General features: G+C 37.9%; 1 protein-coding gene across 3 annotated transcripts in view; it reads left to right on the top strand.

The window, feature by feature from the left end:
* Positions 1-18,859, top strand: part of LOC116424242 (discoidin domain-containing receptor 2) — a 281,595-nt gene that overhangs the window by 180,318 nt on the left and 82,418 nt on the right. The window contains exons 1-3 of one of the 3 annotated variants that reach the window (XM_031970370.2): positions 4,755-4,831; positions 4,983-5,130; positions 6,652-6,959. In XM_031970370.2, coding sequence (XP_031826230.1) covers positions 5,097-5,130; positions 6,652-6,959 — 342 coding nt within the window. In that variant the 5' untranslated portion in view covers positions 4,755-4,831; positions 4,983-5,096. Of the gene's footprint in view, positions 1-4,754; positions 4,832-4,863; positions 4,927-4,982; positions 5,131-6,651; positions 6,960-18,859 lie in introns of those variants that run through there. The other 2 variants (XM_031970369.2, XM_031970366.2) reach the window with 2 other exon arrangements.

Below are 18,859 nucleotides of genomic sequence, written 5' to 3'. Positions count from 1 at the left end.
CGCCCTGCCTGTGGGCGGGTAAAGGCTAAGGGTTGCCTTCAAACATTGAAAACCTTAATTATTTATTTACCGGGGACAAAACTCAGGTGCGGACGGTACGTCACGTACGCGGAATTTGAAACGTTCACGTTTGCTGTAAGATGGTAAAAATGCGAGAAACAGGAACGTATTACAGCCAGGTTGAAAGTTATGTCTTTTCGATTAATGTTACGATCAGATTTTAGAACGATGGCGATATTTTAAAGCTGAGAATAAAGTAATCTGTACCCTTATTTGGACACTTTATCCCTTTTTATCAGACGTTGTTCATAAATGGGAGAAACAAAAATGTACCATAGTCAAATGGAAAGTTGTGTCTTTTCGACTAATGCTATCATTTTTTAAACGAAAATCATATTGTACAGCTGGGAATAAAGTAACATACGAGGGTGGGATGAATAGTTTTCGGCCTGATAAGGAAAATAAAAAAATTATCGTACTTTACTTTATTTCGCTACAAAATTTTCTTCTAAGAATATACACATGCACCATCGATACTCCAGTATTGGGATCGCTTCTTTATAGACGTTTATGTCTAAATATATAAAATAGCCATTCATCGTTGCGATGACTTTAGAATTGAACCATATTTTTTCGTAGCAAGGGATTTTTTGAGGTTTGCGAAGAGTTTGAAGTCTAAAAGGACCAAGTCGAGCGAATGAGGTACATGCAGAATGAATTCAAACTTTAATTTCTGAAGTTCCGATGCGATTACAAGTTGTAATTTTTAGTCCGAAGTCAGTAAACGCTGCACCCACCTTATTGACAATTTTCTCATACCTCAAGATATCAGTTGAGATATAATGTTTACTTTCTTTCTATATACCAGCAATCTCAACTATCTTCGTTAGTTTCAATTGGCAATCAATCATAATGCTTTTGTCAATTTTTTTAACGATTTCTTCAATTGTGGTGGATTTTGGCCTTCTAAGACGTTCAGCAGTTGTATATGAAAGAGCAGATTTCCCCAATGTTGCGTCTAACTTCACCTTAATCTGTGTAGGAGATAAACCTTTGATAAAAAGAGATTTCATCACTACTCGCAATTTGGTTTTATTCATAGTTGGGAAACGATACAATTGGAAAACTTTAAAAAATCGCGAAATAAAAATAATTCAAATAGCCCTTTGAAACATTCGGATAATAGTAATAAAATGGTGCATTTTAATGTAGTATACTCAAAATGACGCCGCAAGCGCCACCACTACGAGAGGCCGGAAACTTTTCATTCCCCCTGGTATATCCTTGTTTGAAAATTTTATCTCCTTTCACTCAAAACTTTTTACTGCAACTAATGGTTAATTCTGCAACAGTGAGAATGCGTTTAAAGTTTTCAAACAAAATTCTTTAGAAAATTCGTATCGACATAAAGATACGTAATCTAGTTATATATCCACATCCTTGAGTACACCTCTACTTGAGTGGACAAAGGTTCCGTTAAAATCTCCGTCGTTTACCCGAAACGTATCTTATCCATTCCTGCTAGCCGATACTCTAAGATCTCTTTTTAACATATTCAACGGTAACAGAAACAATTTCCCCCATAAGTATCGGGCAGTATAAACAATTGAAGAACAAGGTTCACACGAATGGCCGGGGTCAGACAAATCGAAAGAAGCAACGTTCGACGCAGGAGCAGCGGCGCGGCGGAATGGAGAGGTGCGGTGGAAATAGAGGCGGTAACAGTGGTCGAAGTCGATGCTTAGTCGCACCGAAAAGAGATAGAGGCCGACCGATGATACCGAACGTGCACGTTGGGGGCTGGAAACGTGCGCTGAATGTGTCGTGGCCGCCGCAAAATACTCTGTCACGCAACTGTGTTGCATGCTGCCTTGCACATAGAGAACGTCTAGTTGGGCCACATCCACACGGATTTATCCATATATGGCGTGTACACACCGGGCGGGTCAGTGTCAGGCGGAAAGGTGTACAATACTTTCAGTTATTCTCAAGAATATTCAAACAGTAATTAAGCTTGACTTTTTAGCAACGTACACGTAGTGAATTGGGAAAGAATTCAATTGACGTTTTTTTTTATGAAATTTGTGTTATTTATATAACTGTTGTATCAGATTATGTACCGACAATTTAATGAATTTTAATGAATGACGAGAACATACGAAATGTAATGTAATTTTGTATGAAATCATATACAATTATTATACGACAAGCTGTGATGCAACTTTGTACATGATACTCTATAGTTTTCTTAATTTTATTTCAATGTTGAGCATGAATTTCATATTTCACAATCTGTAAAATACATTTATTCTGTAAGGATGCAGCATAAAAGGAAAGAAACTATGTTAATGTTAAAACCATAAATTGATGCTCATAGTTAAATAGTGCTCAATTTAAAATACCAGCTACGAATTACTATATCGATACGAAATACAGCTAGGAATATCCTGGAATTAGTGATCCACAATTAAAAGCGAATTTGCTTGAGCATAGTGGCAAGAAAATACAATCAAGTAGGTTGCTTAAAGTACTTAACCCTCTGACGACCGCAAGTTAGGTGACTACGCTAAAGTCATTTTGAACTCAACGCCATTGCTCGAGACACTCCACTGAATAATGTGAATCAGAAGGAACTCCCAGCAGGTCATCGGAAGGTTAACAGAAGTAGATTTAGTGAGTTTTTTTATCGACAAAACCATTAATGAAGTAAATTAAAAAAAGTTTCATTTACACAAAACAGTAATATTTATAATCAAAAATGAATAAAACAAGACTACAGTGAAGTGTTATTATCGATATCTTGAATACGAAATACGAAGTCTTAATTGAAGTTTTAAAGCTTAAATACGGAGATAATGATAGAATTACCATATTAACTGAAAGTTTTTATATTACAAACACTCTTCAAATACTAAAAATGAAAATGTCTCACATTGCTTATCTTCGAAGCGCAATATAAAATAAATCTGGCAGTTGAAATATTTTTGCTAGCAACTGTACGCGCGCTAGTACGCGGGACGCTATACCTGGCTATCTGCTCGCAACGGGCAACGTTGGCTCGCGTGATCTCTTGGGACCGTCCACCCATTTTCCACCTTCACTCTTCTGCGCGCCGTCCACCCCGTGCCGAAGTCAGATAAACCGCTTATTTTATTCATAAACCCACAACGTGAAATCAATATTGCATCGCGCTCAAAGATAGAGAGGTAGGAACGTGGTAGGGAGTCTAGAGAGGGAGAGGCAGAGGCAGAGGCAGAGGAAGAGAGGGAGAGAGAGAGAGATTGCGGGAATATGGACGTCTCCCGGATCCGAGGAGCAGAGAATGCGGGCGATGGACGTTTAACTCAACCCCATCACGGTCATTCCTCCTGTCTCTGTCTCTCAACGTTACACGATCCACCGCTGTGTCTGTGACCCTCTCCCTCTGACCATCGGCGGTGCGTCTCTGGATCTCCACCCCCTCGTCATACCTAACGTGGTGGAATGTGGGATGAAATTAGTCCTTAGCCCCAGTCTGATGCGGTGGAACGCGATGTCCGTCCTGTGACGGAATGTCTAAAGCCAGACGATGGTATTCCAGTATGTGCCGAGGCGTAGAAACGCAACTTCCCTTGCGATATAAATGTCATCGGCTGGGAGGATGAGCGGGGGTTGCTTTGACAGAATATTGTGGCGCGTCGAAAGGGTGACCTTGTCGGGTCTGACGCACGCCGATTACGCTTTTTCCTGTCAACGACACGTCGCGACACGTTGAAAGCCTGTCGGCGGAGGGACTGATGCGAATGTTTAGGGTTTTCGCTTGGCACGCGATCGATAGACCGAGATATTAAAGAGCGCTGCACTTTTGATCATGTCAATTAGATTGGAGGCGGACTGGGCAAACGGGAAATGTTTGAACAGTAGTGAGATGATTACGTATAGAACAAACGTAGTTAGTAAGTTTCTTGAGTTTATTGAAAGGGTTGGTGAAGGGTACTGTCAAATAAGAGGGTCAAAGGTGTCCTTGAGCTAAATTAAATCGAGAATGAACCGTTCGATAGTTTGCCAAGAGAAAACATTGTGCGGCAGGTTTCAGCCCTTTACCTTGACCGAGTGATTACAAGAAGAGTCTTGGCTGTTAGATTTCATTTCATTTAGTCTGTCCACTCGCATGCAAAATGGATCTCGACAGATAAACTGTTCTCCAATTTTTTAGTTGAAAATCTTAGTTACGAACAATTGAAAGCAATAAGAAGTAGAGGATACCGAAATTCAAAAGAATAAAGACCGAATTTTTTGTTCTATTCGAAAAATAATAGTTTCTACTTTGAATGTTTGTATTCACTTCTAAATAAAATTAATTTTATACGCCCTTAAACATTATGTAAATTTAACAAGTTAAATTCAAAAGTATAATGGATACAGCAATTAAATGCTTAATTGATCTCCATACAGACAAATATTTTTTCGTAGATATTTCTCAATTCTCATTCTACATACCAACGAATGATGTAACATCTACTAAAACTGTCTTGAAAATATTTTTAGTTAAAAAATAAACAAAAATAACACGAGAAATTCGGTTTGTGGATACTAATAAGCATCCCTTTAAAAGCACGTATAAACCTTAATACGCGTTTTTCGCGCAGAACTCGCGAGATCTTAATTAGGTACTGAATTTAGATTAGAAGCTACAGCAGTGCCTTCTATTGAATTACAGTCCAAGAAGGTCGAAGTCCGTTTCCAAATCAATTGAATTACAAACTCGCCGTATTCGTCCTATCGAGGGTGAATTCTGTATGGCGTGTTCACTACAGTCAAGCAAAGTTGAAGTGTTTCTAACAATGGGCGGGTTAGTAGCTTCTAATGTTCCGGGTGTGCGCTGTTCGCCGCGCATGAATAAAGAAATCAATGTTTTCCCGGGTGGGAAACGGCAAGACTCAAAGGGTTAGACCAAAGACCGGAATTGTCCTGGTCTTTAACCAACGTTTCTACGGTTCCAGGTAATACAGGGTAACACGAACACGTATTTGGAGTCCAAGCACGAGCTGGAGCCGCCTCTGTGGGCGAGCAAGATCCGTTTTCTACCCTACAGCCATCACACGCGGACGGTTTGCATGCGGGTCGAGCTCTACGGATGTTACTGGAGCGGTAAGCTGTTTGCACTCTCCAATTTTCATAGAACTTGCCGCCGCTTAGAATACTCACCGGACGACTGTCCATTAACCCTTATGCCGCGGCACCGTGCACAAATTTGCTTTTCGGAATCTTGCTTGCACAATTATCCCTTTCTTCCTTTGACGAATCAACATCGAATTAAACGTTTAGCCGAACGGAAGGTTACACACTCTGTTACACGCCTCGGTTGCATTTACACGTGCGCGGTCTCTATAAACCGTTGTGAATATAAAGCTAACCACGCTGTCTGCGAGAAAGTAAGGGACGTGTCCAAAACAGACTTCCCTGTTGCTTTTAATTTGATCGGAAATTTTGACAGGTATACAGCAGCAACATTCGTTGATTTTTTTTTGAAACTTTGGTAGAATGTTTTATAGTGCTTATAAAGTAGCTCATGCATATTTTTTTCATCGTATTATTCACGCTAAAGTGTTGATAATCTAAAGTTGAGGATGAGGAACATATTTAGTCGAATGTTGTGGTAGCTACATGACTCAGAAGCATGACTTCGGTAGAACCTTTTTCGTCATTATCAAATTACATACTTTAGAAGCGTAGAGACGTCATCACTTATCTTTGTTTTAAATAGCAGTGAAAATAATTTAAGCATGTTTAATTCTGTAAATAACGTGCATAGTGGATTCATATTTTAAAATAATACCCACGAATTTATGTTTATTAAATATTTTTTTTCTATAGAACTACTTCTTCCTAAGTGATTCCGAATTAACGCCGATTATTTTTCAACTCGTAGTCTCCTCTCTACGAGATAGACATGTTATTAAAAATTATGCAAGCTTAATGCAAGTATATCGTATAGAATACTCTTACTTTTTCCAACAGATTATATTTGAATAACGTTAAAACGTCAACCACTTTAAGAATTAGGAGCAATGATCTGATTAGAATTTCTTTAACATTATCCGATCGTTTATATTTTCATTTTCAATACTCTCTTGACAAAACAATTTTTATTTAGTGTTATCTGCTGCGCAATTTCCCTCTAAAGTATTATATTCAAAAATACCTGTCATATTTTTATTTATATGTGTATAACATTTCCTGAATTAGAGGTTCCTCGTTAATTATTAGGAAACAAATTATTATTATTATTTCTGATACTTCTTGGTTCAATCTGTACATTTTTTCTAGAAGTGTATGTAAAAAAGGGATCACTAGATGGAAAACTGTCCTAAAAGAAGAATGGATTTGTATTTCGGATTGATATTTAAAAATTTATAGAAAATAAATCTTTCTGTTGAATCTAATAACAAGAAGTTTCTTTTCGGTTACCCATATTAATATACGTTAATTAATATAGATTAAGATCTATAATATAGGCCAATTTGTCTATCTATAACGTCTACAGCATGATTCCAGTACCTGTCAAGTTAATTATAATAATATCCTCTAACAGAAAATGAAGCTTTTATATCAGTCGTTTAGGGATGGATCATTAACCAGCGACTTTACACCTTGACCATTCTGCCGCAGATGGCGTAGTATCCTACTCGATGCCACAGGGCGATAAAAGGGGTAATGGATGGGAATTCTTTGACGTCACTTACGACGGCCTCTGGGACGTGGAGCTGCGTCGTGGCCTGGGTCAGTTGACGGACGGCAAAACGGGCCCTGATAACTTCAAACTGGGATATTACGATAACGATCGCACTCAGGGCTGGGTCGGCTGGAGAAACGACACCCGCGGTCAGCCGGTCGAGATCAAGTTCGAGTTCGACAAGGTCAGAGAATTCTCGGCCATTCACATCTACTGCAACAACCAGTTCACCAAGGATGTTCAGGTAGGTGATGATTACTCGTTGATTTTATCTTAAGTCATTTCGATGTAGCGACCCCCGTTTTTTCCTATTGAAATATTTATCACTGACACGTACAAGGTTCAAGGGGTCAGTTTGTGAGCTCATAAGGTTCCCAAGAGTCGAACGATTCCGCTTTGAAAATATTACCCAGATGAGAGGTGAATTTGGAATTGGTAGAAAAACCTATCGGTTTCCTATCATGTTCGTGGTAGTCTATAAATTCCATTGATATTTAAGCTTCTCATCCAAAAAGCATCGGAAAATACATACTTCATTGAAGCTAGAGGAAAGTGTTACCGAAAATAGCGAATACCCAGCAGCGACATTTATAAAACATTATAAATCCTCAAAGTCATCTATTTAACGTTATCAAATAATTTTTATACGCACTTAATCAACACTGCTTTATATTATAGAAGAATGAACAAATTTTTAAGCTTATAACTTGTACGGTATTCTTTGAACAGTAAATCTTTTAATTGAAATCGTAAGAATATTTTTACGACTCGTTATTAGGTAAACGTGATAATGTAATTCAATTAAAAACATCAGTTGAATCAAAGGAAATATGTACATAAAAATCCTACTTTTACATTTGAAATTAGTGATATATTTGTAGATAGATAAAATTATATTTGGAGAACCTATACGATAATAGTTTAATAAACTATAAATATACGAAGAGCGTAGCTAAAGCTTAATAATATTTTGTAAAACATCCTAGTACTTTTAATAAAATGTTGGCAAATGTTACCCCTGTGTCAAGGACATATATGTTGTCAAGGACATGAGTCTTAGCAACTTTTTCCTATTCATACACTGGACGGTTCTCCTTTTAATTTTCAAGTTATGCACAAAAATATGTATTCTATTTATGTTTCCCTTCACTTACTAAAGTTTTTTCGTATGACATATAGAAATTATTTATATTTAGATAATAGAGATTGGCTTGTATCATCGTTTCATAACTACAAAAATTCTTCCAATCTGATAGGATTCCCGGCAATTACAAAGCGATAACGTGAATGGGAGAGGTACTCCGCCCTTCCCTCTGTACTCCTACTGCAAAACAACTAGCCGCATTAATACCAACTTCTATTATATAAATGAAATTCGTATGTACATATAGTAATAAACAACATGAGTACATGAATGTGAAGACGAAAGATTTTTAAACTTAATGCGAAACTTCATGCTTCATCATTTTTTAACCAATACTCACTGTCAAAATGTTTAAAGTTCTGGGTCTACAGAACAATTATTTTAACACTATATGTCAAGATTAAGGTCATTCAGGAGGTTGCCCTTTTTCTAAATAATTACGATATTTTCTCTTTTGTGGGCATATTTTTGCAAATATTTTGAAAACTAAAAGAGACCTCCTTTTAGATGTATAGGAAAAAGTTGTTCGAAGTAACGACCTTGATAACATATTTCAATGCCGTTGAAATCGGCGAGGAGGACAAACATGTTAGAATGGTAAAATGTTAAAAAATGTTTAAAGGTATTGAAGTAAAAGTTACGTTTCGGTCAATCAAACAACCATAACTGATTTACATCATTAAGATACATATACGCGGAATTTTCCTGACCATTATCATCAGACTACATACATACAGTTACTCGATTTAATATTCGGACACCATGGCACTTGTACGTGCGCATTCACGTTGCGAACGAATAATAGTAATCGGGAACAAATCAAATTATTTGTCAAGTTAAGATAATGCAAAATGTTACATAAAAGTCTACACAAGAATATTTTCCTTCATCTGCATACTTTACAAATGACTTCTTGAAATATTATTGTGTTCAAATTGCATGAAAAAAATTTGATGATAAGGGTACATTTTGTCGTATGATGCAAATGGGTTAAAATCACTTTCATCTTCTTTCCGGTTTCCAAACCGCGTCGGATGGAATAAAGATAGATAGAGGATCCAGGGGGAAATCGAGAAGGGCGACTTCCGCATCTAATTACCCGTCCCGCCTCTGTCGCGTCACCGGCGTAAATACGCAAAAAGCGGGGAATCGTTTACCCTTGCTATTGGCGGCGTTATTCCCTTAGTCCTCGCGAGGAATGCGCAAGCAGCGTCGATCAACAGGCTTACCATCTACGGTTCCTCGGGATCGTTTCACCGTCACCTTCCTCCGCAGTCGCGCAGCATCTTGCCGTCCGATGTGCCGCCTCTCTCCGCATCCCCCACAGTTGATTGAATATTCTACTCGACGCTTTATCAGCCAGACGCTCGCTGAATATAAATACAATCTGAAACGGTAATTCCGGCAGCTCGATATCTTCGAACGTGGCTTATTGGCTCGATCGGATCGTGACGTCGCATCCAAACAGGAATAATCGGGGTGTACGATCTTTGTTATTAAACCAGGAATTAACTACCCCTGGTCTCGTTTTGTTACACTAATTGCCAATAATCCCGGGAAGGGATGTGTGAGATTGTTTTTCTTTTGTTTGTACAATCAAATTAGTAACAGTGATCCGGACGTGCCTTGAACTGTGAATTGATAAGGGATGAAAACGCGATTAGTAGATTTTTTAATAAACTAATATTTATTTGCATCGTTTTTTAATGTGTTTTGTTTTTTTGAGTGAATTTTTAAATGCTTGACATTTCCGTAATAATTAAAATTTCCAAAAATCCGTTCCAGTTGTTTCCAATCGAGTCGGTCAACAATCGCTGTTTTATGAAAAGGAGTTCCGAAGCTCGCGAATAACTGCGTCATTCTGTAACATTTTGACTTAGAACAAATATAAACATAAAGCAAAAGATTACAGTTACACCTACAAAAAAAATCAGAAGTTTTCGCTGAATAGTTATCAACAAAAAATTCCTAAGTTTACCCATATTTAAAACGTCTCTAGGTGGTATTCCCCCTTAAACAACACAATTTCAAAATCCAGCGTGAAAAGGCTTCGCTTTCAGTATATTCCTAATCATCTAAAAACAAAAACTTTAGTAGCTGTAATTACGAAGTCAGCCGTCTGAAACGAGCAGCTAGTCAAGACCAGACTTAGACCAAAAGAAACGCAGAACCTTGGTTCCGTGGAGGATAGAAAGCCGGTACACGTTAACCGAACATGACCCCAAAACCACGAAGGATTAATTCAACCTTGCCCCGAGGGGACGTACACATTTACGAACAAAAAGAAGAAAAATAAAAAAGAAAGCAGAGAAGAGCTCGTTTATTTGACCCGACGTTTCGGTAATTGGAAAAACATGCGAAACATTAAACGTCGCGTCCTCCCGCGCTTTGGACGGTATTAAACCATTCGTTTGTCGCCATTTCTTCTTCGAACCGCGAAAAATTAATGTAAATCCACGAATCTAATTCTCAAACGCGAAAAACAGAAAAACGCTATCGCCTCTCCTTCGAGCATGGATAGGAAAGTTTTCACGTCATTCGTTACGCCCGTAATCCCATGCGTGACGGACGCCGGAAATGAGTTCGCAGAAGGTTTGGATTATTCGAATTGAGATGTGGGGGAGAGGGGACGGCATTCTTCGTCGCAGAGGCGGCCAATAATTCGATCCCTTGTATAATTTCCGTTTCGCAGCGATTCGCGTCCCTTCCACGTCGTTCACGCTAGTTTCGATAATGTAATGCAAATACGCCCTCTATCGCCTCCTCCTCCTTTCACCCTTCCGTTGATATAGATACGATACAGACGGACCGGCTCCCATGCGAACTCATCTTGACGATGGAATTATTTCCGTCCGTTGAAGAAAATATCGCAATCGCGGAAATCAAACTTCGTATTTATTGATTTGTCAATTGCTTTTTACTGTTTCGATCTTTGCATTAATTTCTAGAAGAGATACTGTTTAAACTCTTGATCTATGATTTCTTTTACCTTCCTGCTTGGTGAAACTGCTGCATCGCCAATGATTTATTAGAAAAAAAAGAATTTGTTACTTATTATATGTATTTATTCCGAATATTAACTGTTGATAATAGAAATGTGATATTTAATTTACATTTCAAAAAATTCAATCACGCGGTATTATAGAGCAACTAGTTAATGAAATTATTATTAATGAAATTGTCCAAACTGAAGTCTTATTTTCTTCTGGTATTTCCCAACCTCGTGCATCGTAATCGGATTTAGTTAATTTTATAACTTAGTGTGTAGAGTAAGTACCCATTAGAGTTGCAGTTAAGAACATGCAATCTATATATATTCAATACATATATTAAATTATTTTATACAATGAATATATATATTCATTGGGTTCGGTTACGATGACCTAGAATGTTGTGTAATCATTACTTTAAATGGTGTACGAAAAGACCTTGTAAAAAAAGAACTACGAAAAGATTGTGTTATACACAACATTATAACGTAAGATATTATATATCGCATAAGATATTATACAAAAAGTTTTAAAACGTCAGAAATTAAATTAAAAGTTATTGCGAGTATGGGCAGCTTAACTTATTATCGAAAATTAAAACTTGTTGCGTTTGAATAAAATCCAAAGTTCCAATTAAACAAGTTCAAAAATCAATCAGATAATGACGCTTCGAAAGCAGGCTACAGCCTATTTTAATCCCAGATGATAAATGTAGATTTATATTGAAACCAATGAGTTCACTACTAAAATGAATGAATTTTGATTGAACTTTCTAAATGACTTATTCTGTGTATTTATTTATTACATTTAAAGGTAATCTATCACTTTTATGTTCTCTTCACGCACTATTCAAATAAAATTGTTATTTCTCTATTTCTCTATTTTTCTATTTTAAAATATTATTCCGACAGAAATGCACAAAGGTTCCAGAACACAATACTTTTTTAATGAAAAACTAAACGCTTGAAATTTCAACTAATCTCTCAATTTTCATAATTCCAACCGTAATTTCTAAGAAAAAAGTAACAAGAAAAATATTGCTTTTCGGTGATAATGTTTGAAAATTGTTAAATTTCCGTTCTACAAAAAAAGGATACGAACATTCTTACCAACATGTTATTCCACGAATGTTTTGTTTTGCCTACGGACAAAGCCTGCCAGCTGAAAAACACCGGAGCAGCAGGGCTTTCCGCCAGCGCCGCGCCGCTCCGTGACCGGCCGCGGTCGGTGTTATTATTTTTCTTTTATAGCAGAGGAAATATTTATGCATGCATATTAACAACAACGGTGGCGGCACGATAACGTGAATACTTGAAGCGCCAATAATGGCTGCCCGGTCGGCCTGTGGCCCGTGCATCCCCGCGCATCCCTATCAAATCCGCTTTAAACTCACGCGAGTGTTTTGCTCTGCGGTATAGCGCATTTAAAGATTTGCCGGCGCGTGCGGTGAAATATGCATGGACGATTATTGAACAGAACCATAAACGGGAGCCCCCGAATTTTGATTCGGATAAAAGTGTTCCCCGGCCGTTCCGCGCGCCGCTCCGCGCACACTTCAAACAGAGGGACGCGTTCGGCGTTCAATCAATATGACGGAATTGTTCGCTGTTATACGGTACAATGCTAAACAAAGCCCGTTTATTCCCGTACGCTAGGAAAATCGATAATCAGTGTAATTATTATTCGTAAATGTCTTCTTTCTGTGCTGATTGCGAACGTACACACGTGTTGCCGCATCTGTGATCTTAATTCCGGAGCAGTAAACTTTTATTCTCTATTATTTTGTTTCGAAAGCATTGTTTCTGTTTGATCATATGATTGATGCCTAGAAGAAACGGTGTGAGAGAACTGGAAATTATCGGGTCAGTTATTTCTTTTCGGATTCGAATTGGGATCTCGGGATTTCTCAAATTATAAAAGATTGAGCATGGAGTAAAAATAGTAACTAAAATAACATTTCATTATATTTTATTCCATTTATTACTTCTTTTAGTTCACACTTACAAATATGGCAACTCTACCCGACTTGATAATTAGGTTCCTGACATTGTCCGATTCTCACATATCTCTACAAAGTACTCTTTCAAATTGAAGAATGGAAGTAATAATTCATTAATTAAGAACTAATTTATTACTTATTGAGAGTACAAAATTAACGCTTGTCCTCTATTCCTCTTTAATTCTGAATAGCTGAATTATTAGGTTCCGGTACGTCGACTGAATTTTGTAAATTCACTTTTATTTTATTCTTAGTTTCAACTTGTTTAACATTCGTACACTTATGTTTACGAATTAGCATTGGATATTGCAGACTGCACCGTGTATCTACTTCAAGCTATATTAATTCATAAAAGCTTGTATACTTTAAAGATAAAGTAAAATATTGGAAGCTGTCTAAGATAGTTTTGATACTGCATTCGCCGTGGTTAATTTGAATGTAAATATAAACATTGCGGCTCACCCTAATAGCACCGTTACCGGGTATTACATTGCAACGTGGATCTAAATGTTAAATTATTTTTGCTCGCTACATATGAATTACGAACATTTCTCTGAAATTTTCAACACAAAAATAAAAATCATGCTCAACGGCGGCCGGTAGACTTTTGACATCGCACCCGTTCAAAGGATTGAAAAGTTCATTCGCAAATAACGTTTACCCAGTGATCACATTTATATCGGAGCATTTATTCGAATAAATAACACTCTTTGATTGAAACGTTCAATCGACTTCAGTCAGAGGAACACGAGGCAAATGCACATTTTCGGTATCAGCAATTTCACGCGCGGTCACAATAAAACTGACGACATTTTATTCCGCGAAACGGGCGGATGCCGAGCCGACGAAAAAATCATCGGGACATTTCGGCGGGCCTGGCAGGTAACCGACGTTTTTTTCGAGCCAATTAATACGAGGATCGGGAAACCGGGCGAAAAAAATGTCGAACGGTAGGAAAAACGCGCCCACCGCGAAACGCAAACACGAACTCGCGGTACGGATCTGTGAGAAGAGCGTTTCTGCTTCGATTCGGCGGTCATAGAGGTTTTCCTACAAACAACCACAGCGGATGCTGTTTTTCAAAAATTCAGTTTAGGTTGATAACGCAAAGTGATTTTAAAGATGCAGAATTTGCTACTTGCAGAAGAGGAATTAGCATTGAAATTTGTATTGCAATTTGATTAAAAGAAATTCCTATCCTTCATGAAAACTTAATTCTTTGCAGTTACTTACATTTGATTATCTAACGAGTAAACTCTATTTTTCTTTCGCAATCTTCAAATTGTAATTTGGTAGTTATTATACGTTAAATATATGCATAAAAAATTAACTGTTCTTCATGAATATTTATTCTACCAATTTTCCACATACTGAAGTGTGGATACTTTGCCATACGATAGTTTAACGAACTAGCTTTCAGCTTTGGACAATTTTTTTAAAAGAATATTTATGATAGAATTATAAATTTCATCTTAAGTTATATCCAACAAATTTTACCATAATAAACATATATATTTTTTTCTGTTGTATTTATAAGGTAAACATTTAAAAGGTAATGTAATAAAAATACCGTAACAATTTGATTTAATTCAATAAGGCTTGAAAAAAATCATCTAAAAAAAGTGAGAATGATATTTACAAAATTCAAAACAAGATTACATTACGAAATAAATGGAGATTGAATTAGCGCCAATTGTATTCCAATATTTGTTGATAATCGTACTAATAATATTTATTCAAAGTCATCAGGAAAAATTGAAAAATCAGTTTTCTTGTATAAACAGTATTTACAAATAAAAAGAATCATGGCTTAGCTTAGTTTGACAAAGGACACGTAATATAAAGCAAAAATATAGCATTTTTAATTATTTGCTATGAAATTACTTATGAAAAAAATTACAAAATTATTTGTAGCAAATGCCACATGTTGAATTCCTACATTATCGAACATAATGAATAGTTAAACTCATAAAAATTTTTTTCAATTCGTGGAACATCTCACGTAGGGCTCCTGAAATTCTACCATTTATAATATTTTATAAATTTATTTTGAGACAGAGTTCTCTCGCGATGCGAATAGTAAAACGTCATTGCATACGCAACGATATATCGTCGTTGGCACTTTTCAACGCTAAAAGGGTTAAATACACGCGAATTGTAATTGTAGTGTTAAGTAATCGAGAAACATGTGATATTTTCTTTTTAGCTGACAATTAGTAGAAGAAGCAAATATTTATTCGAAATGATTTCATTCAGAAAATTAGCATTACATGTGACAAAATCGAACAAAGTCGCGGTGAAATTCCATTTACAATGCATCCGATATTACGTTGCAATAAAATTTGCATCCATGAAAGCGTGATCCTTTGAAATAAAACAGCAAATACAGCGCGTACTTCACGTTTCAGACTTTTCGTTACGTATATTTATGGTTTGTTTGTTACACGATATTTTTGTATTACTATTCATTACTGAAAAACTTATGAAAAACGCTTTAAGAGCATTCACTTACATGCAAAAAATAACAAATGTTTTTAATAATTGGCTAGCAGTGTATACAGTGCGTGAATGGTGTTCATAGTCGACAAATCTTGCGTTTGTGTTTAGGATAAAAAGCGTGAAATGTCTTTCACAAAGCCATATTTCTAGTGAAAAACTTCCGAGTGCAATGGGTTAAACAATGTACCCTGATACCTCTTTACCCTAGAAAATATTCGAACAAGTTGATACAAGTAAAAATCAGTATGTACATACTAATTCCATTTAAAGAAAAACTGACTCTAAAAGCCCCAATTGTCTTCTAACATTTATCTATCACTATTACTTCCTCTAATTCATAATCTACACAATTACAATACATCAACGCACGCAGCCATCGCGTCGATTACGTAGGATCATCTAACGAACCGTTTGTAAGTCGAATTTTTTCTCGTTGAACCTTTATAATTCGAAAACCCGATAAGTGAAGCCACGACTCGAAAACTCGATAAGTGGAAACCTCCGTTACTCAAAGTTTATTCGACTTCCCTCGAAATTCGACTTATCGAGGCTCAACTGTGGCGTAAAATGTGACCATCTATCGGGTATGTCATCGAATATAATTATGTGAACGCGAAGGACAGAAATGGGAGAGAAAGAGAGAATATTAAGTACCTACAAAGGGTTACGAGAGCACGCACACAAACGCGAACAGCGCACTATAAACGATGACCGGTCTTTGACGTGGCGGCCCTCTGAAACCGCCATGTTGGTGCCCTCTTCGTGGTCTGGCTTCGAAACAGAAGCACCGAACGCGCCCGATCGTCCCCCGGATTCCCTTCCACGCCGGCAGGTTTTATATACAGTGACCTTGGCGAGCGCAGCTTCGCAAGCTCATAAACCGGAACCTCCGACACAATGGCTGTGTCGAGGCTTTCGCCCGTGGCGCATCTTTGATATCCAAATAACATTTTCCCCTTCGACGGAAGCAGTCGGCGAAACATGCCAGGCTACGGGCGATAATAGACTGCGATACCAAAACGGGTCCCCGGTCCGAGCAGACAGCCCTATCCCGCACGTCTCGCAGCAGAGATCTGCCAAAAGGGGCGGCACCATCCTGTGAATAAAAAGGAAACGTCATCTCGGAAGATGAGACGAAATTAGCTGCAAGCAGCTGTGAAAGGAGCCGAGAATCGTCAAGTTTGTAATTACTCTTACTTTCGGGACCTTGAAAATGGAATCCCTTTCTCCCCTCTTTTTTTCTGAAAGTTTTCCTTCCAGCAACCCTCTCCGCTAACCGTGCCGGGGAAAATTTAATTAAACGGATTAACATAAGCACTGCAGGAATTTTTTACACGTGTATTACGCGTGGAATATCTAGTTAGTTAGCCGTGTTGTGAGATGTTTGGTTATATTATTTAAAATATAGAAAATAAATCTTGTTCGAACGTAATATAATTCTCGTGAATTTTATAACTCGTATTACGAAGCATTGAATTATATTTCATTTTTTAACAGACTACTTAAAGTTAAACGGTGTGATTGGAACGTTTCCATTGAAGCGATATTTTTAAATATTAAAAATACCGGTCGTCACAGTCATTTTACAATATGAAGTGTTAACAATAATATGGGATATCTATACTTAATTATCTTCCAAAATCGAACATGTAAAATCATTGTAATCTGAATAATTGTCTATGGAACATCTATTAAACCTACTTATAACTTTATATATTTGTCCTTTATAAATCACAAATTGTGCGTATGTCTAACACATTTAAAAAATTTTAAAAGATAATAAGCGTTCGACGATATACAAAGAAAATTCCTATGTCATTCGTTTACAGAATATTTGTCGCGAAATATAAATTTCTATTCAATGACCACTTACGTAATCGCATACCAATTTCACAACTACACGAATATTAGCGTCGTTATTCATAACGGTCAAGAGCGAACGGATGAAGTAATTGCAGTCAAAAATGTCAGTTCCAGCTAACCGATCTCGAAAGACCTCATCGCCTATGAAGAAAGCTTTCACGCGCGGAGAGCAGTCCCCGGCGCGCGTTCGCATGCATAAGTAACAAGATCACTTTGTAATTTCCTTGTATACCCGACGAATGTTTGACATCCCAATGTAATAAACTTAACGACCGAGACGTCTGTGAGTCAATTTACTTAGCCAGGCTCCTCCGCTCGGAGCCAGACAGAGAAGAAACGAGGCGAATCACAGTTATGCCTGATAAGATGCCTCCGCGCTCGCGTTTCCGACGGTGTGCAAATACTTTTCGTCGCTCGTGTAACTACCAGCGAACTGTATCCTCTGACCTTACGACTCATCAAAGTGCATAAATTCCCGCGATTGCATCCGGGGCCGCTGTGCGCCGATCCTTCGTCTACGTTCACAGTTATTTCCACGTGAATTTTATTTACAAATGCCTTTTCTACAGCCTCCATTTCAATTTTGCTCCGGCAGACGTGGCCTTTTGACGGGCGACTGTTGACGGAACGAAACGAAACCGGCCGCCAACGTCCATCCAGCATAATGTATACTGGACGACCGTTTATTGGACGAAAATGAGGGCCGCACGAGCGCCGTTGACGCTACTCTAACCGTTTCAACGGGGATCGGATCCAATTCCGCGGATCCATGACTTTTTAAACGCGGCCCTAGCCAGCTAGTCGCTTAAAGCGACAAACGTCGACGCCGCTAATTGCCTCGTTTCCGTATTCCGGTGGCTGTGTCGCGATTGAAAGGGGAAACCGGCGCGGAGCTAATCTGTAAATCGGGTCGGAAGAACGGGCGGAGCGAGGGGGTCGAAAGTGACGACGCGAGAATAAAACGCGCGGGGCGAGGGATCCTTTTAAAACGTTTACACACACGCCCAGAGTTTTGTTGCGTAGTCGCCGATGGAACGAAGTAACGCCTCTCTTTGAGGGGGGCAAGGATCTGTTTGCACACCGGGTTGCAACGGAACTATTTTCCTCGCGATCCGGCACACACGGGGAGGAAATAAAAGCGTCTCGCGCGCGCGGAGACCGAAACCTCCATTTCTCTCCGTTGAACCGCGCTGTAGAGAAAGGGGATTTGCTTCCAGATCAGTTGTCAAGCTTCATCGGGTATATTATATCGGATAAACCGAAGGTTTCCGTCCCTCGTCGTGGCTTGATTCCTGGTGAACGTTCACGACCGCATGAGCATATTACAGAGTACTGTAGTGTACGGAGATGACTGTAAATTCCTATATTCCGATGTTTAGTCGTAAATTTTGTTACTGCTTTTATAAAGAGGAAAGCAAGCATTTCTTTAACATCATTCATAAGATCATGAAAATTTGAACATTGACTGTTCATTCATTTTGAATGTTATTTATAATAAGAAAATGGCGTTCCATTTGAACTTAAGAGGAATTCGTAAAACTTTTATACAGGTAATTTGAATTTAAAATGGTCATAATAAATTATGTAGCATTAGGTATCAATACTAGGGTATTACATGTTACTTGCACACTTTATATTTTGTGTTATAA

Source organism: Nomia melanderi, chromosome 7 (genome assembly GCF_051020985.1).
Source record: "Nomia melanderi isolate GNS246 chromosome 7, iyNomMela1, whole genome shotgun sequence".
Taxonomy (NCBI): domain Eukaryota; kingdom Metazoa; phylum Arthropoda; class Insecta; order Hymenoptera; family Halictidae; genus Nomia; species Nomia melanderi.
This window is presented reverse-complemented; position numbering and strand designations above follow the sequence as displayed.